At 36.9% G+C, this 25,443-nt stretch overlaps 2 protein-coding genes across 4 annotated transcripts; both read right to left on the bottom strand.

Annotated features, from left to right (window-relative positions):
* LOC123875991 lies at positions 1–15,796 on the bottom strand. Its single transcript, XM_045922133.1, has 11 exons — positions 15,557–15,796; positions 10,734–10,975; positions 10,027–10,181; positions 7,742–7,941; positions 6,789–7,317; positions 5,911–6,069; positions 3,775–3,971; positions 3,229–3,392; positions 2,358–2,561; positions 1,428–1,595; positions 1–588 (listed from the first exon to the last, which is right to left on the bottom strand). Exons 2-11 carry the CDS (start codon positions 10,828–10,830, stop codon positions 128–130), a joined length of 2,334 nt encoding a protein of 777 aa, XP_045778089.1. The 5' UTR covers positions 10,831–10,975; positions 15,557–15,796; the 3' UTR covers positions 1–127.
* Positions 7,387–25,161, bottom strand: LOC123876022 (nucleoside diphosphate kinase 7). 3 transcript variants are annotated; one of them, XM_045922171.1, is made up of 9 exons: positions 24,927–25,161; positions 24,563–24,843; positions 24,168–24,329; positions 23,365–23,563; positions 22,526–22,771; positions 22,160–22,273; positions 21,538–21,715; positions 15,168–15,173; positions 7,387–7,398 (listed from the first exon to the last, which is right to left on the bottom strand). In XM_045922171.1, the coding sequence occupies exons 1-7, from the start codon at positions 24,927–24,929 to the stop codon at positions 21,575–21,577; spliced, it is 1,146 nt and encodes a 381-aa protein (XP_045778127.1). In that variant the 5' UTR covers positions 24,930–25,161; the 3' UTR covers positions 7,387–7,398; positions 15,168–15,173; positions 21,538–21,574. The 3 variants fall into 3 exon arrangements, with proteins under 3 accessions (XP_045778127.1, XP_045778129.1, XP_045778126.1); XM_045922173.1 differs by lacking the exons at positions 7,387–7,398; positions 15,168–15,173 and adding an exon at positions 19,820–21,118; XM_045922170.1 differs by lacking the exons at positions 7,387–7,398; positions 15,168–15,173 and having other exon boundaries at positions 19,820–21,715.
* Positions 25,162–25,443: the final 282 nt, after the last annotated feature.

The raw sequence follows: 25,443 nt of genomic DNA, 5'->3' as shown, positions 1-25,443 counted from the left end.
CATCTTTTAGAAAGTTCTTTAATAATAATAAATATAAACATACGATTTATACAATATTTTACACTTATGATATCTCAGTAAGCTAATTAATTGTAGTCCTAACATAATACTTATTTATCACATGATATCAAACACTAGGTTTGTCGTTTTTTTTAACGTCATCCACAGAATTTTCGCTATCGTTCTCATTATACGCAGGATTATCAAATCCAGAGTCGCTACTGCCATCTGTACTTTCCGGTACTATCAGAAGTTTAGGGCTTTTAGGCTTATTTGAGTCGACGTTTGTTTCAGTGTCACAATTCTTAACTTCAGTCTTAGTGGCGACATCTAGCGGCGTATTCATTTTTTCAGTCTCCTTGTTTGTAATTTCATGACTTGCATCGCGACCCTCAATGTCTAACGAAGGCTTCTTTTTACAGATGTCGCTCTCGTCGATCAGTTTAGTTCTCTTTCGGATATAAAACTGATTGAATAGGTAGTAGAGACAACCGGTGACAAACATTGCAGCAGCGAAAAGTTGATATGTAGGTCTTGTTCCGAAGAATTTCATCAAGTAACCCCCGATAAGACTGCCTGATCCTTTGCCTGGAATGAATAAAAGTTAAAGTTAGAAACTTGCATATTAATATTATAAACTGCTATTCGAATTTTCAAGAATGTCTAAACCAATTTTGATAAAATTTTAATGATGCTTCAAGATCGAGACTCATTAGGGTACCTATATCGACCTGGAAATCTGTGGATTTAGTTTTAAATCTGAATCTATGGACCTGCTTTTTAAAGACACGTTTGGTTTTTGGTTTTAGAATAATGGAAGCGTTAGGTGAAAGGAAGAAAGTCTCCCTTTGGTTAGTTTTTCATTTTTAGGGTTCCGTACCTCAAAAGGAAAAAAGAAACCCTTATAGGATCACTTCGTTGTCTGGCTGTCTGTCTGCCTGTCGTGGCAGTCAAGAAACCTATTATATATGGCACTTCCCGTTGACGTAGAATTATGAAATTTAGCAGATAGGTACTGGGTACATAGATCTTATAGCGAAAAATCCGAAAACCGTGAATTTGTGTTACATCACAAAAAAAATGTATATTTTTTGTAGTATGGTACGGAATCCTCGAGTCCGACGCACACTTGACCAGATTTTTGCCCTTTAGGTTCCCGTCTAAAAGCTTCATTTCAAAAAGAATCATGAGAGTAATAAGTTGTGGGGCTCGTCTCGCCGACCTGATGATTTGCTTAAATTCTGGAGTAATCCAAAGAGTCGATGTCGGGATACTGCAGGAGCGGCCTATTCTGTATGTCTAAGCGCTGAATTATGGTGAGAGCTCGGCTAAATAAAATGATCAGGCAGGGAGTTTGATACAAAGAACGATAATCTCCAAGTGCGGAAAAGAACCAGAATAGAACAAGAAGACGTAAAGGAACTCACCAACTCCGTAGTATATTCCTCCCAGTAGTCCTTGTACGGAGGTGTCAGTGGTGGTGGACGACAGGCTTGCTGCGTATGTGACGGCCGCCGTAAAAGACAGCGATGACGTCACGGACTCCAACGCCTCGAACACCAGACACAGCCACGGGTTGTAGATCAGCGAGTAGCCTGTCATAATGGTCCAAGGTATCATAATGGCAGTGAATAAAAGGCGATTGACTGCACAAATTCAAATTCTATATGAGTAACAACTAGGCCTTCTGCCACAGGTATATTTATCATCTTACTACTTCTTACCTACTTACTTACCTATAAGAAGGCCTCAGATTCACAAACAAAATCACACATTGTAAATGAATGCATTAACAAAGAAACAGTGATTTTTGGAAGAGAACTAAAATAACTACAGGAAAACGAAATTGTACAGATTTGTCTGTTTCAGCGGAGTATAGCAAAAAAGATTCCAAGAATTTACAAAACCCTGATTCGTTCAGTGACTGACTCGTGAACGCCCAGCCCAAAGAAAAATCGCATGCTCCCTATCGCATGGCTTAAAGGGGATTTATATTTTAGGCGAGCGATAGGTATGGCTAGAAGTCGCTAGTGTTGAAAAACGAAAAATCTATATGAGAGCCAATAAAAGAAGAAAGATATTGGATATCTTCAGTTTACGTGACAACAAAATTACATAACGGTACTTCTGTTAATAAAGAATTTTATTAATCACAATTTTTTACGGGCTACATTTTTGTCTGTATAAAGAGCATGCCACTGTCCATACTCCATAACCTTTTGTATCAGTGACTGATCTTTATGATTTAGACTCAACTATTAAGTTTTGAGTTTTGCATATAACCAAATTAATACCAATACGTAGTTTCTATCAAAAATATATTACATAGGTACAAAATTTCTTCATTAATTACTTACCAAGAAGTCTAATAGCATAAAAGAGAAAACCGATGAACAGAACATTAGCATGGCCAAGTTTTTTAATGATTGGTCCAGAAAGCACCAACAGAGGCAAGCCAGCGATTCCTGCCACTGTGATGGTGATGCCCATCAAGGAGCGAGACGCTCCCAGGTCCTGAAGCAACCAGAACAGGAAGCTTTCGATGTAGCCCCACGCGGTACCTGGAATTGATAAATATGAATACTGACTAGACTATGAAAATATAATGATGACCTCGGTTATCCGGATTCGCGATTATCCGCATTGCAAACAGCCTCGAAGTTATTTAGTAAACTTAGTAACTTGAAAAACAAATATTTTAAACTAAATTAAAGATAATTGAGTTTGAAATATTTTAAAGAGAATGTGTTTAAGTAGATACATAATATGTACCAGATTTTCGATTATCCTAATGCCTTACGACAACAATTAGTCCGGTTAATTGAGTCTCTACTGTAGATGGATAAATTGAATCGATATTTGGTGGTCAAAATATTTAAAAATTAAAGATCTTTGATTATAAAGTTCTGATACATTTAAAACTACCGATAGACTACGTAAGTGAGATTTTGAAATTATATAAAAGAAACCTAACAAGTAACAACATAGTGGCATTAGTAACCTTTAGAAGGATGGCCCTCCGTTCTGGCGGAAGATATGAGGATAGAAATAACGAGGTTGAGTTCTTAGCTCAAACTACGCGGGATAGCGCAACCCTATAGCTCTATGCGCCCCAGGGAAGACAGACTTTAACATATGTAGGCAATGACTAACGAAGTTTCCATTCAAAATTAAAAGTCGATTCCGCTACTAGGTATGAATAAAATTAATGAAAAGACTATAACTTACCCATAAGAAAGCAAGCAATAAAGAGCGCCACAAGTTCAACATTTCGAAACACAGAAATAAAATCGTCCAGCAGATTCTGTGCGGGCTGTTTGAACTCAAGATCGATACTCAGCATCAAAACACCGGAGAGGACTTTCAGAACTGCATACAGGTAAAAAGCGGGCCTGAAATATAAACAAGTAGATTTTAAATCTGATATATTTGTAATTGTATCTAGATATTACAAGCACGCGATATCCGATATCTCCGGTTACGGATGACATAATGATACCGATTTGGTACCTATATATTATATCTAATTTTTAACCGACTTCAAAAACGCCTTTCCTTGTAGTTTTGTCACACCTCACAGGTCGATAATGTTAATAGAATTTTTATGGTACGAACGGCAGTAAACAAGTTAAAAGTGACAATAATCTACCTGAATCATATTTCCATCAACAAAAGAACGATCTCCTTCCACCTAGATGCCATAATTATGAAGAAACATGTGCTTACCTAAAAATATAATATTAATAAAATTATTTCAAGTAAAGAGGTACGTACCTGAAATCTGTATACCCTTTCCCTCTACTAGCATAATCAATAAGTAATCCGGAGAGCGGCGAAGAAATCATGCCGCCTATACTGCCATAGACTCTCTGAAGGCCGTAGTCTGCCTTCTGATCCCTCACGATCGCAATCACTGCTCCCTCAAACATAGCGAATGCTGTGCCGCCGATGATTCCGATGAATACACGAACCTGCAAGATTTAATAGGAATGGTCATTATTGTTGCAGCACCTTCACCGTATAGTAAAATACCTATTTAGGTATAAGTAAAGGGTATGTAGGTATTAATGTAATATAGTCAGCAATGCTGACAATCGTTGCTAAGTATAGTACTCGTAAGATGAACGTGGGTACTCCTAAGATGAATGGCATTGTGCACAGAACGTGGGAGAGTAATACTTGTAAGATGATTAAAGAATGATCAATTTTGCAATTGCGTAACACTGGACGCAATTAAAGCTTTTCCCCTGTAAATATAATTTACAAGAATATTTACGATTATTTGAGTAGAGGTGCTGTCTTGCAGGTATGAGGTAAGTGTACAGTATCTAATTTGTAGCAGCAGATCTCCAAATTATTAGGTATTTATTTATTAGAAAAACTAGATACTTAAAAGACTATTGAGGAGACTTCATCTTTACTAAAATGCAGTTTACTATGAGTGAATACTGAATAATATCGAATAAAAATAATTATTGTTCGTAAACGCAGTATTTAACTTAGAATGTGTGCCTGTAACTTGGTATAAACGATCACAGACGAGGCAAGCTCTCATACATCGGGTACAAGGTCAGTGTAGATCACGTCTCGTACATACGATTATGAAACACCTGACATATACGGCCTTAAGCCACTCAAGCTGTATGTGAGCTTACAGGCTACAGCTTCGATTTATTATGTCGAATGACACGCAATGTACGCAACCAATGACATAACAGAAAGTACAAATAAAATGATTAAAATCGACGCCAGCCAAGTTTGCTAGGTCAGATTACCTATAGATACCTAATTAGGCAATATTAACTGTTGCAAGACGTTGCTAGACGATGTTGTACTTGACGAGTACAATCTCTGCTTACAAATAGGTACTTAATTGCTCAATAAAGCTTCAAAAGTAAACTGAAAGTACGCAGAAAATTCTATGTAAGATTATATAAAGTGTAAGTTCGTTAAACCGTAGACGGCAGGGAGTACAGAACGGGGACAGAGCGGCAATGGGTCAGGCCGCAGCGTTGAGTATCAAGTTCGCGATTACGCAGTTAGTGACGATTATCCGGCAATCTTCCTATCAAGATATCCGCTTCCTAATCTGCATGTGTTTTCTTCACGTGACTTTACCAAATTTTCATACTACATTATTATACTAGGACCTAGGTACAACTTACAAGCTGTTGTGAGGACAACCATTGCGTTGTACCTACCTAGTTTATTAGTAGGTGGAGTAGTCATCACACTGACTCACCTCTACGCACAGGTCTACTCCCAGAATGAGAAGGGCTTGGCCATAGTCTACCACGCTTGCCAAGTGCGAATTGGCAAACTTTACACACCTTTGAGAACATTATGGAGAATTCCTAGCCATGCAGATTACCTCACGATGTTTTCCTGCACCACTAAAGCAAGTGATACATTGCAACGCACATACCACCGAAAAGAAAGAAGTGCGTGCCAAGGATAGAACCCTGGAGCCCCCGACTAGGAGGACAACACCTTAACCACTAGGCTATCACAGCTTTCAGCTACTTCAGACTTTTAAGAAAGAAAAATAAATCAGCACCTTCATTTACATTTAACGAAAGTGTGGGATGACCTCCAACCTGCTAGACTGGCGACCTCAAGAAGATAGCGAGAAGTGGGCGAATGACGAAGGCGGCGGATCGTGTATGATGGCGCTCTCTTGGGAAGCCCTATGTCCAGCACTGGACGCAAACAGCCTGATTGATTGATTGATTTACATTTAACTTAACTTTAACTTTGAAATAGCTATAAGTTCTTTATTTGATAACGTGCATTTAAAATGCATAATAAAGTTACCCCCTACTTACCAGTAAACGTAGACAGTAATAGTGTAAAGGTGACGGTTGCGCTTTTTACATTAGGTAAATAGAGCAATTATATTTTTTAACTTACAGCCAAGTAAGCCCAAAAGGTTAATGATGGGTCCAACTCAATCTGCTGTTCATGGTTATCACAAAGGCTTTTTCTAGGTGCCGTCGCTGCACAAGCGACCGAACACTTGGTCAGAGTCTTCAATGCTGCGTTTACCCAGACAGTGTCACCCTCGACTTTCTGAAAAAATTTAACCTCTGATGACATAAACTCATACAAAGCAGGTATAAAAAAGTTAAAACTTTAAAAAGGAAGCCCTTTTTAACCGACTTCCAAAAGCACTACGAAGTAAAAAATATTTTTTTGTTTCTACACGTGTTTGTATGTAATATACTATAAAGTCGGGCGAGCCTCACGTTAGATTTCTAGTTCCTTTTATTATCCCATATCGGTTTTTAAATATATTTTGTGGTTACGAAGGAAACATTGATATCTCGAAGGAATTTACATATATGCATCTGCATCATGGACCCATCTAGATTGTTGAAGATTAAGCTCTACAAAGATGAAATACTTTCTATTAAAAAGGCAACTTTTTCAAAAGAATAAATAAGATAAATAAATACCCACCCTACAGATCTTACCTACGAGTATGTGCGTCGTTGACATTCCATCTACACGCACGAAACGCTTTGCGTCATCATTCCTCATACGCATGGCTAGAGTTTGGAATACTGTTCCGCGATCTGTGTTTTCTACTATCAACTACAATCCAATCCAGTATCTTTATAAAAAATAAGAGTGAATAAGCATCTTCCAGGAAAAGGCGTCCCAACTCAGGCCATATCACTTCACTTCCCATCAGAGTTCAGACCGTGTTACTGTGGTCAAGTGTGTGCCTGTATTAAATAATAAAAAAACTATTCCTTAACACAAAAGATTATTATAAGTACTCGTACCTCATCAAAATTGTTTTTACACACTGTTGAGTCAATTCCTTCGTAGTCTTCATCTAATTTTGTATCATTGCTTAGAGATATAGCATTCACCCAATAATTTCGAACTTCCGCAGCATTTTTCTGAGCGTCGTGAGTTATTCGAATACGAAACATCTTCATTTCTTTGATTTCTTCGATAGAATCATTGATGTAGTTCTTTTTTCCAAATAAACACGTGGCATTGTTTCCCTCATGATAACAATCTATTTGATACAGTTGCGGCGAAGGAAAGAATATTCTATTACCAGCCGCTTTAGTCGCAGTGGAGTTAAAATAGGGATCATTAATCATAATTCGCGATGTACTCTGGTCTGTTATCGGCCTTTCTTTCCGAGCTAACAATGAGGAAACCGTGTTGCGGTACACAAGGCGCTGTGACTCAGTTTGTGATTTCAAATGCACGTCGTACGAGTTTGCATGGACAATAGCCTCTATTTCTTCTGAAGAAATTCCATGTGGTAACTCGCAAACAAAACCGCACGATAACACTCTGTGAAAACATGATATGGCACGTTAACGCAATTAGAAATTTCAAAACAGTTTTTCTTATCTCAATTTTTTTACTAACTTTCTATCTTTTCAGAACTTTTGATACAATATTACAACTTAAAATCCATGAATCTGAACAGCTATCTTATTTTATTGAAAACTAGATGATGCCCGCGACTTCGTCTGTGCGGATTTAGTTTTTTTAAAGTCCTGTGGGAACTCTTTGATTTCCCAGGATAAAAAGTTGCTAATGTCAATTTCCGGAGTGCAAGCTACCTCTGTACCAAACATCAAAATCGGTTAAACTGTTGCACCGTGAAAAGGTAGCAGACAGACAGACAGACACACTTTCTCATTCATAATATTAGTATGGATAGTAAGAATAATATAATTAGAGCGGATCCATTTATTGAGACAATACTTACGTAAGGTTGACATCGTACGCAAAAGGATGAAGGGGGCTGCAAGGATGGTCTCGAACTTGTTGCAGACGTAGGGAGCCACTGTCACACGACGCCAGCAAGTCAACGTTAAGGGGAAACGTCACGGTGATGCGCCCCACTGGAACAGCTAGCAGGAATAGCGCTGAAGCCCCGCCGAGTGCAGAGAATAATGCTAAGAGTAACTAGAAAAAATAGCATATCATACTTCTGATATAAAAAATCAATTTCCAAATGATGGTGCTATAAAATACCATTTTGTCAACGATCACGATCACAAAATGGTGCTTTTAAAATTACATACCTACCAAAAATTGAAAATACTCGATATAAAAATACAGATATTTAATAGCGTTTTCGATATACTGGATAGGTATGCCTCATAATAATGATTTACCTACCGGTAGTGGTGGATAGTGAAAGTTCAGGATAAACTATCCCAAGTAGGCTTCTATTTATTATGTATATATTTATTTTGGGGTCCAGGATGGTTTTTAGTTTAAAAATTATATATTTTCTTTTGGAACAAGTACGATTATTACTACTATCAGGTTTAAAATATTATTAAAACACAAAAATTTAACTAAATAGGTAAGAGACTGAAAGCATTCTTATAACAGTCAAACTGTATAAACAGTTTGGAGGCTCTTATTTGTAAGTACATACCTATTAATGTACCTGCCTAATTGTTTTTAAGATATTATTAAATAAGTATCTACATAATTTATTTTTCCAGTGAATTTCAAAGGTTTATTATCCATTGATAAAAACCATATAACAACTTAAATTGCAAAATTATTTTCAATTTTTTTATAAGCAATAATAAATTTAGTGACCAATCCATGTTCAGTTGCATAACATTCAGGAAAATAAAACAGCATCTGAATAAGCTTATTAATGGCTAAAAGAATAACAGGATGTAGCGTTTAAGAAGCATGATCAGCGTAAACGATTGAACCGTCATTTTGTGCGGCAATTGAAGGTGTCCAGCAATGACAGCCGTGAATAAAGACGTGGACGACGATGTGCAAACACCGTGGTTCGCGGAAAAAATTAATTGCGCACCTAACATGTGTCGTTATGCAATACAATAGTTATTATCATTGCGATCAAGTGTTAATAATTATACAATAGCTGCAATAGATTCTTTGAAAATATTTTTGTAGAACAAAGGTCACCCTTTGTATAATAGTAATTTCATATAGGCATGTAAATGTTAAGTAAGTAGGTATGTTATGTAAGTAAGTACCTAGTTGAATAAGAATTGGTCATGGACCTAGCGGCCTATTATTTGCTCGTGCAGACTACGAGTTGATATACTATTGTTATAAAGTATGGGTATGATACCGAGTATAAAAGCAATGATCCCTAGCCAATGTAGGTATACGCCAATAAAAGTCAGAGTCGCTTCCGGCACTGTGACAGTGTGGTGACGCAAACGCATCGTCCGTCGACTCTCGACTCGCTCTGATACCAACAGTACGGGCCCTAATATGAGTTTAATATTTTGTAAACTTATATGGCTTCGTGAGTTTTGATAACAGATATAACGTCAGAGTAAAATAAATCTAAGAAACTCGCCCCGGTTGCGCCCGGTCGACGATTTTTCCGATTGTATAATTATATCAATATCAATTATATCAATCAATTGCACCTAGATGTATCTGAAAAAGTATATTCAACACCGAATTGCGTTTTCAAACACTATAAAAACCTGTACTAGCGGTACCTACCTACAGCTGATGCATAGGATAACATTCGACATTGGAATCATACGAACACAATACAAGGTAATGGCTATTGTAATCAGAATTGGACAAAATTCCCGTCATTGAGGATTAGCTTCAATTAACCAGGCCTTTTGAATCGTAGAATGTGCATCCATCTGGATTCAACTACCTAAGTACCTACCTATCACGAGTTTATTTTTAAATTGATTAAAAATATTAGTGAATTTTTCATTACATTAACCAATTTCTGAAAGCAACAGCAGATTATAGGTAGGTATGTATTAGGTAATAGGACTGTGTCTGATTACAAAAGTAGTTAAAACATTTATATAAACCCTAATATAAGCTCATTTAACTCGGGCTATAACGAATTTTACCTTCTGGACCCTCTAGAGTCTAGACTGTAGGCATTTAGTCAGAAAAATTCAGCCCTGCACAGGTCCGTAAAAAACTTCACTTCAAAAAATTTGGAGTCGTTCTATGGTAAGTATTATTATTATGTGGTTGTATCTACCTCGAAAGTAATAACTTTTGACTAACCCTGAAGTTTCCGATCTTGTCAGCCAGCATGCCGGCGAGAGGGGGCATCACTATAGAGACGACCGGAGTCACTGCAGACATGATGGCCGTCTCTTCCACATTGATGCCAAGCTCTCGCATATGTATTGTGAGGTACGGGTACAAGACGAGCAAAGCTAAAAATATATACCAATGTTTACTATAAGTAACTCTGGGAACCCTTCCGGGGCAATATTGAGGATAGGCTATGCTCGATTTGTGTATCGGTGTGGCATCCACATGCCTACAACTTGCTTTCTCGTCGAACATTCTAACCATCTAGTGGAAACGCAGCTTTGTACACCCGCAATAACTAGTGAATGCCAAATAAAATGGAAGATTAGGTCCATCTGTTAGAAGAAGGCGGACTTCTCTTGCTCTACATAAAAGTAACATTCATGTACTTGGAGCAAAAAATGCCCTAATTGTTCATTAGGTATCTTGTAGCTTAATAATATAAATAGTAATAGTAATATAATAATATAAATATAATTAAATTCAAAATTATTATAGCATTAATATTATAATTCTAATATGTTGAGCAACGTATATAGGTTAACTGGTAACATTAAAGCATTAAAAATGTGCATTCTTAGAATCGGTTAAACTTAAATAACTAAATAACCTTTGATACTTTCAAGGTAACGTGTGCCAGTTGCAAAAGCTAAGTAAATCCAAATTATACTTACTTGAAGCGTGAACGAAAAATAGTATTTTAAGAGGTATAAGCTTCTTTTGTTTGAGATCATCTGTGATCCTTTTGAAGAAGGAGCGTACGAACTGCATTTTGCCGTGTTATGTTGCTGCAGTTCAAAATAAATCTGTTTTTCCACACGAGGGCGAGTCCTACGTGGGAAAATGTTTTGTTATCCAATCCCCCGCATGTATTCTCACTAGTTGATTTTCGTGATGCATGGAAATGTTCTTTTACCTGAAAGAAAAATTTTATTTTTCCGTTTTAAATTCAGTTATGCTTATCATCCATTACTACCCATTTTACAAACGCGAAAGTATGTTTATTTGTTGGTTTTGGTTTATCTTTCAATCACGTCGCAACGGACCGGTCCGTTGCGACGGTCTCTCTGTCTGTATATCTGTTAGCGGAATATATCTCATGAACTGTAATATGTAGAGAGTTGAAATTATTTGTGTGTTTAACAAAATGGCTGCCATGCAAATTAGAAAAAAATAAAAGTACATTAAGTACTTGAAGAAGAATTAGGAATACTAGGCTCTACCAATGGGCTTCACCGCTGAAGTTTTGACAGCTCCACCTCGTACAACGCAATGATTACACAGACTGGCTGACACTCTTTCACTATTTGCACAGTTGTTGTAGCAATGATTAATAAGTATCCCATTTTAGCCAATGACAACCAAATTGCGATTGCAAAATGCAATAGCAATACCTAATTAAAATACAAGTACTTAGTTTGTTAGAGATATCTCGTAAACTACTTATAAAATCAAATGCAATCCATGGCCTTCAGTCAATCTTATCTTAAACCAAACCAATTTTTGACCTACATTTCTACCTCTATGGGTCAAACAAGTCGTACTTAATTAAAAAAAATAAAAACACGAGTGTCATGCCAAAAAACGAACTAAAAAGAAAATGTTTCATAATTGAAAATGGCGAAATACAGCCGCTATATTAATTCGTTCCGTTGAAATTTGTTCAGGGCATATAAAAGTTATGGTGGAATTAAGAAACTCGCATATGTATGCGAATCCTCATCCCTTCATATGAACCCTAAAAACATTAAATTTCTTTTTTTGAGCGTCGTATAAAAATGGCATTTTATATTATAATAAGTAGGTAATTTTCCGATAAAAGTAATCATTAACCGTATGGTGCGTGCTCGCATTGCTGGTGTCTAATAGCAACCTGTACAGGAAGCATGGGTTAGTCTACCGACTCTGATAGGCGGAACACGATTATTTAAAACATGGCCTGTGGGCTAACTCGACACCACTGCAAGTTGCATAGTAATTCCAGAACCTGGCATAGTGTTTACTATGTGCACGATACAGAGAAAAGGCGGGGGACGTAGAAGGCAAGAGACCATGAGAAAGATCTTCGATCCGGTGGTCAGCCCAACTAAAGAAAATTGGCGCGCTCACCTTTTACGACACTGTACAGATTCCTAAAAATCGATCCAAGCGTTTAGTCACTAGAGCGCCACAAAGGAACAAAAAGGAATCATAACATAATATAGACTGATGAACATTTAACCACTTCTTCGTGTTACGCAGTCAGGTAAAAACATGACCCGATGGAAGGACATCATTTAGCGCAAGAAGTTAACTCGCTAGGGAGGTGATCACGATCCTCAGTTATGAATTGAGCACTTAAATATGTTTTAATCTAATTCCATTTATGAAATCAAAATATAACAATCGGACATTTTATATTAAAAGTTGTTTAAACTTTTTTATGTAAAAATATTAAGTTTTGTAAAATGTTACAAGTCAATCTCCAGTTTAACACTTCGGTGTAATGTATCGAGGTTTTGTAACTCAAACCGAAGACTCACTTATAAAGCTGGAGATTGACTTGTAACAGTGTACGTTTTAATATACAAAAACTCGATAGAGTTAATAAGAGATAAATGTTTTTGGATGAAAACACCGCACCATACTTTTAGTTTCCCATAGAAAAAAATATCTCGAGTACGTTTCCACGCTACATTTTATATTCCAAAATCTGGATAGTTTTAGGACGGACAATTATTATTAATGACAGTAATATTATGAATATTCGTGACTATTATGATAATAGTTAAAATTGAATCGTCAGTTTTATCATATGATGGAAATACAATAAAATAATGATGAGAAAAATGTTGGTCTAACAATTGCGTCGGAGTCGTTACGTCGTTGCGCAAACTCACGCTCACCGCGGTTTAAAGGTTTCATAACTTGGTACCTATTCAAATTTGAAACAACTGAATAGGTAGATACAAATTGAATTTATACTATCATCTCCTATCGTTGTTATTAACAAAACTATTTAACTTACGTCCGCGATTTTATTTGCTGGTTTAAGGGTTTCCCGCCGAAACTCTGATTTATCAGGACAAAAAATATCATGTGTCCGTCTCCAGGATGTAAGCTATCTTTGTGTTTGTGCCCACTTTTGTATCGATTGGTTTAGCAAGTCAGTCGTGAAAAGGTTAACAACAGACAGACAAACAGAATTACATGATACTTTCGCACTTCGACATGCTTTCGGTTTTTTTAATGTTAAATAAGTCAGTAGTAGTAAGTACAGGTACCAGCCTTTTGGCATATGGAGTTGAATTTTGTACGCTTTCCATGTGGAAAACACAATTAGGTGTTATCGAATTCATCTGTACTTTTCAATTCAAGCTACAGCTGTATCAAATATCGTCAGATTCGGTTAAACGAATGAGCCTTGAGAGAGTAACAGACAGACGGATAGACAAACACACTTTCGCATTGAATATGAAGTACCTAATTATTATTATTATGGATTTAGAAACAGTAAACAAGAAGCTTTGGGAGGAAAGTCTGCATGACTGAAACTTTAACACAAGTATAATATTATGAATCTTTGAAGACAGTACCTACAGGACCTAGTTACATAATGTTATGTTTTGGATAGAAGCCTCTGATTGAAGAATTATTACCTACTAGCTGATGCCCGCGACTTCGTTCGCGTGGATGTAGGTTTTTCAAAATTCCCGTGGGAACTCTTTGATTTTCCGGGATAAAAAGTAGCCTATGTGCTAATCCAGGGTATAATCTATCTCCATTTTAAATTTCAGCCCAATCCGTCCAGTAGTTTTTGCGTGAAGGAGTAACAAACATACACACACACACACACACACACACACACACACACACATACAAACTTTCGCCTTTATAATATTAGTGTGATTTGAATGCGAAATTCCGTAGGTGTAGACTGTAGGTACTTAAACCTGTCCTGTACTCGAATACTAGATTCAATTACGGGACAAGTTTGCTGAGGTACTAAGTTAGGTACAGTAAGTAACATAGACACACGCTATGCACCATATAAATATATATGCACGATATAAATGCACACACTATACACAAGAGTAGGGGACAAATCTGTCCGGTAAAATGTGACATTGGTATTGAAATGTTACAGGAACACGTCCGTTTCTACGCAGACATGACAGAAAAAATTTGGCGTAATCTAAGAATGTTAATCGTTTTAGTCTTCGTCTTTTTATTGATCAAAATCTCAAGAAACTATCGCTTAGGCACATGAGTAGATGCTTAGCTTAGTGAGGAGTCAGAAGGTCCTCACTCTGGAGCCCTGACAACCGGCAAATAGGACTCCAGCTTTTCTTCATGACAACGTTTCATCATACACATAGATATGATCATACATGATCTAGGCCCAGATAAGAGAGATGAAAGGTGGCTACAGGAACTCCCTAATTTAACATGACAGAGCAGTCATTTTTGGATTCATTTGTGTACAAATTTTAAAAGTACTTTTCACAGTTTTTTTTTTTTGCTAAATGATTTGTCTACCGCACCTATAATGAGCTAAGCTATATGAATGAAGTGATTCCGGGTTTTACACATATTCCTCGCTTCGTATCTTCGCACATCTGGTGGAAAGCCATCAATTGGTACCAAAAATGACTCATTCAGGATGCATCATTCATTTCGGCTTAATATGACGATAAGGTCATTCACATAATTATGTTACGTTAATTAGGTATATTGTTATCATAATTATGTTTACGCCTTAACTATTATCAAAATAATAACAATCCCTTTATTGAATCTTCTGTTTTTCTGTTCTATTTAACCGATTTAGTGACTATGATAGGTAGTAACTTTATAATTTCCATCAATATCTACACATAATAATTTAGTGGAAAAAGCCGTGATAACCTAGTCGTTGAGTCGCCTCCGAAGTCGGGGGTTCGAACCCGTGCACGCACCTCTAACTTTTAGGAGTTATGTGCATTTTCAGTAATTAAGTATCACTTGCTTTAACGGTGAAGGAAAATATGAGAAAATCTGCATGCCTGGGAATAATTCTCTATAATGTTCTCACAGGCGCGTGCAGTCTGCCAATCTGCATTTGGTCAGCGTGGTGGACTAAGGCTTACACCCTTCTCATCCCGAGAGGATACCCAGTGCCGGTGGCGTGTGATCATGATAATGATAACATTATGGCACCGTTTAGGTAAAACTCTTCCTTAGGTATAAAATTAGTAGTGTATTTCCTCATCACATTTTACCTGCCTATCATTTTCGCACTAGTAGAGCCTAATGTGATATTTATTTGAAAATCACCGAATTCCCTTCAAAACATCTCGCTTCTAGAATTTTTTTTGCATAAAATATCATTTTCTGGGTGACAACTTTTATCATTTACTATTTTTATTCTGAACTTATATTAAGTATTACTATACTAAAAAATTTATCGAAAGATTTGGTCAATAAAATTTCCAATCAGAGGAATCATAAAAAGAAAACCTTTTTAAATCACACTCACCGCATTCGCAAATAAACAATAAGTCTTCTCGTAAATAACTTCACTCTTAATTTACACTAAAAACTTTTATTATTTATTTGGAATTAAAAATCTAAAATTTTAAAATACAGTTCAGTTTTTTTAAGTCTTCGTCTTGTGGAGAGTTGTACTCGCGCTACTTCGCGTTTTGCACGCGTCTCGGATTCAACGAGATTTGCGCGACACTGTCGCACCCGCTGCAGCCCTGTGTACTTCCCACCATAGTAGATACCGACTTACTTGACGTCAAGCGCCATTCGTACCACGAGGCCGAAACCATTCAAAAAGCGTATCGTACCAAAGCATCGTCAAACTTCACAGCAGACACAGCAACGCTCTTTCGCGGTGAAAGCATATGAACCGACCGCAATAGTTTCCAGTCACGTACTTAGTGCGCACAGTGACCTAAAGCTATTGTTTTGTTGTTAGTCCGTACTCCGTACGCCTACATTTCTGACGAAATTCGACATGAGACGATTAGTAAAATAATTTCTTTTTTCTACTAACTATGTAGTCTACGTCTCCTCTCCAGAAATGCTACGAGGCTCGTAGCATTTTGTGTAGAGTACCGAATACCGATACGTTATTTGTAAAATAATAATTGCGTTCTTATTAGTCGAAGAATCGGGTACGTCTTCAACACAGTACCTTCCTTATGTTTGAAATAAAATTTTAATGCCACTTAAGCCATATGAGTGCCACATATGATTATGTCAAACTCTACGACCGGTTCGGAAAGAACATTCTACTGAGAAGAGCCCGCAAGAAAATTAGTTCAGTTTCTGTTATTAAATATATCTATTGGTGTTTTGTAGCATCGCGGGTCGTGACGATAGTATATTATCAATACTTACACCATGGAATATAGACATATAACTTTGCTTTTGTAGTTAAAAGTTTCCATATTTACTTTCCTATGTACCTACTTATTAGGTTTTCTCTTGCTTGAATGTAAACATCGTGAGGACACGGTCTGCAATGTCGGAAAAATACTAAGCACGGGTTTCCCCCTCAGAATAAAAAGGATTTAGGCCATAGTTTGCCACATTGCCCTAGTGCGGATTGGCAAACTTTACACACCTTGGAGAACATTAAGGAGAACTCTCAGACATGCAGGTTTCCTCGCGAATTTTAAATTTAATTTCTCAAAACGCACATAAGTCCGAAAAGTTAGGTATAGGTGCGTGCCTGGGACTTAACCCCCGACCTCCCGAATAGAAGATTGCCGCTTCCTATTCTAAAATACTTACACTAAGGCCTAGCCCGCACAGCAATTTTTACTCTCGCGATTTATTTTCTTCGTACGGAATTTTACCTGGCCCACACTGCGAATGTGTTGAGCGGCAATACAACTCTATACTGCACAAAATATTTGCGCGAATTTAATTCGCACCGCACCGTGTGTTTGTACACAGATTTTTCCCGCGCGATTTTTAAATCGCAAGTGCGGGACTCTATGATTGCAAGTGTTACAGAATTGCGAACAAGATAAAGTTGAAAACTAAAACCCGACTGCGATCGTCTTAGTAAACGCTGAAACTTACTTAGTAAAATTATTTTTCTGTCGCTTGGTATATTTTAATGTTATAGTACATTTATATCTATGAACTCAGAATTTTCTCCTCTTTCATTTGACACCCTCTCGATACAATAGCAAAAAAATTTTTGGAGAACTCCTCTTTTTTTATGTAACATCCGTTAGGTCAATTTTTTCGTATAAAATGTAGCCTATATCACCTGAACCTTTACGACGAATCGATTGACACCTAATTCATCAAAATCGGCCCAGTAGTTTAGGCGCTACGGTTGAACACACAGAATCTAAATACAAACATACACACACGCCTTCCTTTTGGCTTTGCCGTAGTTGGTTAAAAAAAAATAGCTGGATTTTTATTCGCTGTGCGGGCTAGCTCTAATAATACCTACAGAGTTATCAATGGGTGATACAAACCGTTCCGCTCGGCTTTTTTGGATAGTCATATTTTAGCCTTCACAGGTCGTGCCCCGTACCTGTGAGTCGCACCGTGAAGTGCAGAATCACAAACAATGTCATTGTTGCCAACAATCGGTGTGATTACGTCTGTATATAGCATTGATTTAACAATCTATAACCCAGACGTGTCGATACGTCCGTATGTGTCGCAACTCGCATGGCCGAGCTGGGTAGATCACGTTACCTACAAACAATATTATATTCATTCCACATTCTTATGTTCAATGGCTAGACGACAGGAAACTTACACACTGACGTAAATGTGCAACTTCTTCTTGTATAAACCAGAGTAGCCCAGTTCAAAACCTATATCTATAGTGCACGACAGGTCGAGATGGCAATCGTGGTAATCGCGCACACCTGTGCTATCCCGCACCGGGTTAGCGCGGGGGCCATGCGGGTTTGCGAAGCGTCCCGACCCTGATTGCCATTTCAACCTATGCTGTACACTCTTTAGTTCATAAAACAGGAGTTAAGTCAAGTTAACTAGTCTATATGTATAAGGACTAGATACTCATCGTCATCATCAGACATCAATCATTCTTCGGCCCACTACTGAGCACGGGTATCCTCTCAGAACGGAAAGGGTGGCCATTAGCAATGGATGGGGATTGGTAATTGATAACTTCGAAGAGGTCTCGATCAAAAGGTCCCGGGATCGAAGCCCAGACCTCCTGAATAGGAGGCCGATCGCTTAACCACTAGGCTATCACCGCTTTTTTATCACTAGTTACCTACCTAAGGAAGGTGTCTATTTAAATTATTTAGGTGGACCCTAGAAGGTAGTCCTTGAAGGCAGCTTTTCTACTATGAAGAACCTATATTACTTGTTTATTTTGCTATGAGGTACCTATACACTATAGTGCAGTGGTTTTCCAATGTGTTAGTAACTGTCTCTACTAGGTAAATAAGCAACGCCATTATTACTTAGGTAAGTATTAAAAAAGATTGATATTAAATCGTCCACCAACCAACCAAGTAATACGAACTAAGAACATTCTGCAGTATTCATAGAAATTGTGATGTGGTTATGGGCTTCTTGGGCTAGCGGGAAGAGCATTCGATCGTTGTTCGTGCAGCAAATGGCAAAATCTCATCAGACGCGTTCTGACCTAGGCAGAAGGGCAAATATCAATAAGGTCGCGACGTGCTTTAGTCAAATGCCTATGTATGCCTACATTGCCTACTATGTAAACCTACCTAAGTGCCGACCTATCTCAAGATTTATGTGATATTGTAACAACAACCATAGACATACCTACTTTGCCAAGGATAACAACTCATTATTACCTATATTGTAAGTAAATATGTATATAATAAATTAATTACAAATATCAATTACTTAGAATTAGCGTTGTAGGTATTGAAATGTAAGTAGGTACCTATTACTATAGGTAATCGCGACTGGTCGAAATGGCAATTAGGGTATGATGCGGGGGGACGCCCCGCACACCCACGTCATCCCGCAACGGGATAGCGCGACAGCTGTGCGGGTGTGCGGGGCGTCCCCACCCCGATTGCCATCTCGATCTGTCGCGTACTATACATAATATATTATAATAGTCGACCCGCCCCGGCTTCGCACGAGGTAGACTTACCGTTCTTGAATTCCACGGAGTTTAAATACCAATTTGTTTTTACCGCCTTGAGCCTATATTACCTACTGGTAATATTCCTTATTAGGAAGGAATGAAAATGTGTAAAATAATACCATGTATTATGGTTAGTCTAAAACCACACCTACCGTTAAAGTAGTTTTGGGTAAGAGCACCGCATAAGAGTTCTGACTGTAACTATCTATGGTAGCATAGATAGATATTTACATACTAAATACTTACTACGACTTGCTGTGACTTGCTACCATGACAAGAATTTTCTCAACATCATAATAATTCATTATTATAAATGTAGCTAATAACTAGCTGAACACACGTGATTAGTCAAAGTAAGCTCGACAGCGATCCGTGCGGGCCGCAGCCCGCAGTCTCATACGCGGCGTGTCACGAGCAGAGGCCCTTTGACAAAGGACCCCGGATGGGTTTGAAACTAGTCGGGCTTACTTACAAGTCCAGCCGGTTATTAGCTACATTTATAATGGCTATCCCTCACGATAGTTTACACACTATCTTGTATTGTTTAAAGTAGATTCCGCTCTGGATAAGTAAGAATAAGCCACTTAGATTATTCAAGATGTTTAATTATATTTTGTAGCTAAATAAAACAAAATATTTTGTTTAAAAAATGCCATTTATTTTCATCATGTCGGAAGTTAGAATTAAAATTTGACCAGTCTTTAATTTTATAAAAACGTAACTTTAGGCGAACAAAATCGATCGATGACTATGGTTAGACTTTGTGCAAATTATTATAAAACATCTTTCAAATCGTGAAAAAAAGCACTTGGTGCCTGAACCAGAAAAAACATATGATACAAAAATCCAGCAGTAAGTACTGTATACCTATTACAATAATTATGGATTATTCTAAATAATTTTTGAGTACATTATGTACATATCAAAACTTGCGGAACCGGCAGAATTGAAACCTGCGTCTCGTTGTCTGGGATTCGCGCCCAACGCCTTGAGTGCTAAAGCCACGGTTCACTTTGTTGCCAGTGCCGAAATTCGAGATACGTTCACTCGGTACTGAAGCGACTGTTAATGCCATCTAGTACCGGCACCGTGCATTTATCGAAACTACTTTCAAAGACCCCAATTATTACAATATGGCTGTTCTTTGAACAACAAATGACAATGCTCTCTTACTATTTTATAATTTTTATGATAGTGCTATCATAAAAATCAAACACTATCATAAAAATTATAAAATATGTAGGTATATTCTTCTTCTTTAAATATATTACCTTCGAGTAAAGATTGTTTACATGACATAATATCTGAAAATAGGTATTAAGGCTTAGACCAGCGGGCGGCAATTTTTCAACAGAATCCGAGCTCCACTTAAAATTTCTTGCCGTCGTCCCCTGGCCTAGACACATATTGCAAAGTGCGACGTTAACTGCACAGCAAGACATCCACACATTGTTTACTATTTGTTATACAATGCACAAACGAAAGGACGTGAAACTAGACTCAAAATATTACTTCTTCGGCTTCATTAGCTTCAATTATTCACACTTTCCAAAAAGAAAGTTTCCTTGAAGTGTAGGTAAAAACACTTTCATAAGAATTTTCACACTTTGACATGAACCTACTGCTCAAGAAGGGTAAGCTTTACTAATATTATAAATGCGAAAGTCTGTCTGTCATCTGCTAGCTTTTCATGGCCCATCCATTTAACCGATTTTGACGAGTACAGAGATAGCTTAAATCTTGGGGAAGGATATAGGCTTTTTATCCCGGCAAATCAAAAAGTTCCCACGGAATTTTTAAAACCAAAATCTGCGGATGAAGCGTGGGCATTATCTAGTATTTAATAAGTTAGGAATTCATGTACCATTTTGGCAAAGTTTTTTTATATAAAAAGTTTTCCATCGACCAGCGAATAAAACTTACCTACTCAGAGAAGTATTCTCCAAATACTTATACCTAAAGACAATAGAAAGATCATTCAAACCTTGAAAATAAATTAATGTAGGTATTATTTACTTAGAAGGAAATTCTGCAGTCCGGAAAACTTGTATCAATCATTATCACAATCGCAATTGTTCTGATTAGCTGAATTTATGCTATCTTGGTAGGATATTTATATTTACGGTATTTAGAGGTGTTTATGGTATTTTTTTCTTATGTTGACGCTCGCTCACTTTGAGCTTCAATGCATTGTTGTAATAAGAATACTATAAATTCAGCCAATCACAACAATTATTGCGATTGTAGTAATGATTAATGCAGGTTTTAGCAATGCATATATATTTCAGACAAATACCAGCCTAATGTAGAACTCTGTTTCGGATCAAACAGCTCTTTGTGCTTACTGCAGGTATTGTGTGATCTCCTTTACTCACATATCCATCCACAATAGAAGAATTAAGTAATCAGCCTTTAAAGATTTAAAATCTTGAAGAAATATTCTACTTCTAGCAAACCATCCTCGGCTAAGTCACTGCAATGTATTGCGTTCTGAACTTTCGTTTTTCCTAGCTTAGCTCTCAAGGTGTGGGGGCGTAGTAACCTGGCGATTTCCTGAAATGAAATGATCAAAAACAAATAATAGTATCTGACAGATATAATAGTCGTGGCATCGTTATCCACACGGAATAATGAGCAGGATAAGCACTATTCATTACTTTGAAGTTTCCACATGTTAGTGTGTATGAGATACTGCTTTTTGGCTACAAGCTGACTGCAAATTGCAGTTGGGACGCAGTTTTATTGCAGTTGACACAACTGCATCGCAACTGCCGCGTGCATAAAGCTTGCAAAAAGTAATTTTTGAGCTATCGCCAAAAATCGTTGGAATTTTAACACCGATGTTCCTAAAAAAATAATGCTACACAGTCCCAAGGATTTTAGATAGTTTTTAACCGACTTCCAAAAAAGGAGGAGGTTCTCAATTCGTCGGAATCTTTTTTTTTGTTTAATCCTACGTAGCATTTTCCAGCTTTTTTTGTTTCAGCCTTTACTTACCGGGTCTGAAGGGCCGACCAGCTTCCTGAATTCTACAGCCGTGTTCACATTCTTGTCTTTAGCAACCACCTCCATGGCTACGCAAAGACCGCTCGACAACTCTTCCACCATGCCCTAGAAACCCAATTTTTGATAAGTATTATAATCAGAATATGAAAGGTATTTGTCTATTTAGAAATAGTTCACTGTGTAACTTCCAAACTATCTTCTCACTAGATTTTATCAAATGAGCTGTTGCTTGCTCTACAGGAGTCATAAACCAAGTGATGTCAAGGCATCAGTCAGTTTACTACACATTAAAAACTGGAAAAATTGTAGCCTTTTTGAAGTTAGATAAATTTTACTATCGATAGTCTATGCTATTACCTGGTATTCCTGGACAATGCCTTTGTACACTTCATAGAATTCGGCAGCGTTAATATTCTCAACAATGAACATATTTAACGCGGTAACATGGAAGCCTCCCTCGTCAATGGCCTCCAAGGCCGCTCCCAGCTTGCCCTCGCGCACGGCGTGTGGCTTCACTATACACAGGGAGCAGTTGGATAGAGTAGCTGTCAACCGAAGCCGAATGGACGATAAAGGAGGCGGTGGAAACACATACTCTAGATCCTGAAATTTTTCATTAATGTAACAAAGAATCAAAAGCTTAATGTGCTATAATCTGGTAAAAATGCACAATTGCAAAGACTTTGTAAGATGATATAATGGTGATGATTAATTACGTTAACTGTAGACTAAAGCTATGAGGGTTCCAAACGCGCGCAGGTCTGAGAAGAGCCCACAACAAACTCAGCCAGATATTTTTTTTACACATTGTCTATTTGATACACTTTGTCTTTTTTTTGTAAGTTATTAACTTACTGTACCACCTTTGTGGAAGAATTGTTTTTTTTAGAGAAATATTAGAATTAATAATATGTAAATTGAATATAATAATCCTATAATAATAATATTAATGTATTTTTTACCGTTACTTTAGTTTTTTGTTGTTTATGTTATTTTATTTCTCTTTTGTTTCTGTTATTTTTTCTATGTTTCTGTTATTTTTTCTGTGTTTCTGTTATTTTTTCTGTTGTTTCTGTTATTTTTTCTGTGTTTCTGTTATTTTTTCTGTTGTTTTTGTTATTTTATTATTTGTTGTTTAAAAATAGGATAAAATGGGAAAAATAAATAAATGAGAGAATATTAAAAATATTGTATACCTCTATTGCAGCCTCAGCATTGGGGGAGACATGTGCACAATTTCTTACAGAATCAGTTCCATACAATGCTCTAATAGTGCCTGGTTCAGCTTTCAGTGGATCCCTATCTCCAAGGATTTTCACGCAGGCAGTTACGGATTCTTTACCTACAAGTTCCAAACAAAGCACTGGCTGTCCAGTTAGATGATCGAGGAGGAAGCTAAAAAATAGATTATCCATGCTAATACATATTATAAATTCGAAAGTATGTGTCTATCTGTCTGTTACTGTGTATTTTACTGTGTATTTAATTTTGACCATATTGACCAATGGTACAGAGATAACATGCAACCTGGAGATTGGCGTAGGCCATTTTATTCCAGAAAATCCAGAGTTCCCACATGATTTTTAAAAGCTTACATCTATGTGGATGAAATTGTCTGAACCATCTCATATTTTATAATAGGCAACTCATTACTGTAATTCCCTACATGATACAACATCATGTGTATCTCACACTGACCTCTACTTATACAAGTATGCTGGACCTAGGATTGCTGATTTGTTTTTAAACAACTCTATTTTTGCGATTTTGGCACTGATAGCAGCAATGAGTATCAAGTGAATTTAGTCAAAACTTACTGTTAGTGAAAAGAAATTTGTCAATATAGTGTCAACACAAAGACCATTTGACATAGTTTCAATTTTGATTCCCAGTATGCTGTGGGGCATTTGGAATCAGCCAAAAACTAACTTATTTTATATGGCACACCTCTTCCAGCATACTTGTATAATATGTCCATTTCATCGAATTTAACACTTACGGGAAAGTTGCATCTGTCAGTTGTTGTCTGTATATAAAGTTTATATCATCAACTGTCAAGTTTGTTTTCTTCATTTTAGTTATTTTCATACCTTTTTCATGAAGATGTGTTATAATCTTGCCTGCTATGTGGGTAGGCATTGGTTTAATCATTGCAAATGTTCTGAAATCCACCAAAATAAATATTAAAACAAATGTTTTACAGACAAGACTGTGTTCAAACTAATGAAGGGAAATCATGTCTGCCTTATATGTGACATCCTAGCTAGAAATATATTTTGATTCAACATTTTTAATATATTTTCAATGGATTTACAATATGGCAGACACAATTTTCATTTCTTAGTGCGGGCACATTATACATACTTTTAATAAAATAAGAAACAAATGTCTTACATTTGTACATCCTTGTGCAATTTATTTCTTGTGTCTTCACATGCAAAGTCAACAATTTTTACTAATCGCCCTAAAATGGGTAAAGTTGATCCAATGAAAAAATTGTCTAGAGTAACGCCAGTCACTTTAACTCTTCGCAGGAATGTCTTTCGATTCTTGAGGTCATACATCTCTACAGTGTCGTCAGTAGGGTAGTAGAAAACGTTGAACCGGCGGATCAGGCTGGCCTGATTGTCGTACCATTCCCCGATAAATGAATATTTGTCTTTATACGCACCTTCCTGATGACAACAATAATTACTTATACCTTGAAACTTAATGATAATAATTATGCACCTATATGCAATAATAAAGTTTTAATTACCATTTTAAATAGATAGCAAATTACGAAACTTTTTTAAATTAAAATGGATACGCAGAGTTTGTTCTCTATTTAAATCAATAAAATCAACTGTTGATGGTTGAAATTCTGACCACTTTGAATAAACGAATCAAAAATTCAAACTCCTATATTTTGTAATTTAAATTTTCAGATGGTTCAAGATTCAAACCCAACAGTGAGACAAACAAGTAAACAAATCAAAGAAACATTCAAATTTCAAAATACCTAGATACCTATGTAATTTTAAATCGCTGTCATCGTCAAACATGTCAAAGTCCATTGCAGCATAGATGCACATAGACTATATTATGCTTAGAAATGGGTAACATTGATAAACAGTGAGTGTTTTAACATTATTTTAAGAGCTTTGCGTATATAAATGTGCTACGTTTTAGGGAGTTTTCATTAGGGAACAATTTCAAATTCAAAAGAAAAGGTAAATAAATTAGAAGTGATTTTATGGCTGCACCTAACTGCACAGTTTGGGCTAACCTTGGCT

This window comes from Maniola jurtina, chromosome 2, assembly GCF_905333055.1.
Source record: "Maniola jurtina chromosome 2, ilManJurt1.1, whole genome shotgun sequence".
In the NCBI taxonomy this organism is placed as follows: domain Eukaryota; kingdom Metazoa; phylum Arthropoda; class Insecta; order Lepidoptera; family Nymphalidae; genus Maniola; species Maniola jurtina.
This window is presented reverse-complemented; position numbering and strand designations above follow the sequence as displayed.

Coding starts and splice junctions, on each gene's coding strand:
- LOC123875991 (XM_045922133.1), bottom strand. CDS start 10,830: ATGCAGTTCGTACGCTCCTTCTTCAAAAGGATCACAGATGATCTCAAA. Junction 3,393..3,774: donor AAAGGGTATACAGATTTCAG/GTACGTACCTCT, acceptor TTTATATTTCAG/GCCCGCTTTTTACCTGTATG. Junction 1,596..2,357: donor TTATGCTATTAGACTTCTTG/GTAAGTAATTAA, acceptor CCATTATGACAG/GCTACTCGCTGATCTACAAC.
- LOC123876022 (XM_045922171.1), bottom strand. Junction 24,330..24,562: donor TTGCACAAGGATGTACAAAT/GTAAGACATTTG, acceptor GGTGGATTTCAG/AACATTTGCAATGATTAAAC. Junction 22,772..23,364: donor ATGCTGAGGCTGCAATAGAG/GTATACAATATT, acceptor GAAAAATTTCAG/GATCTAGAGTATGTGTTTCC.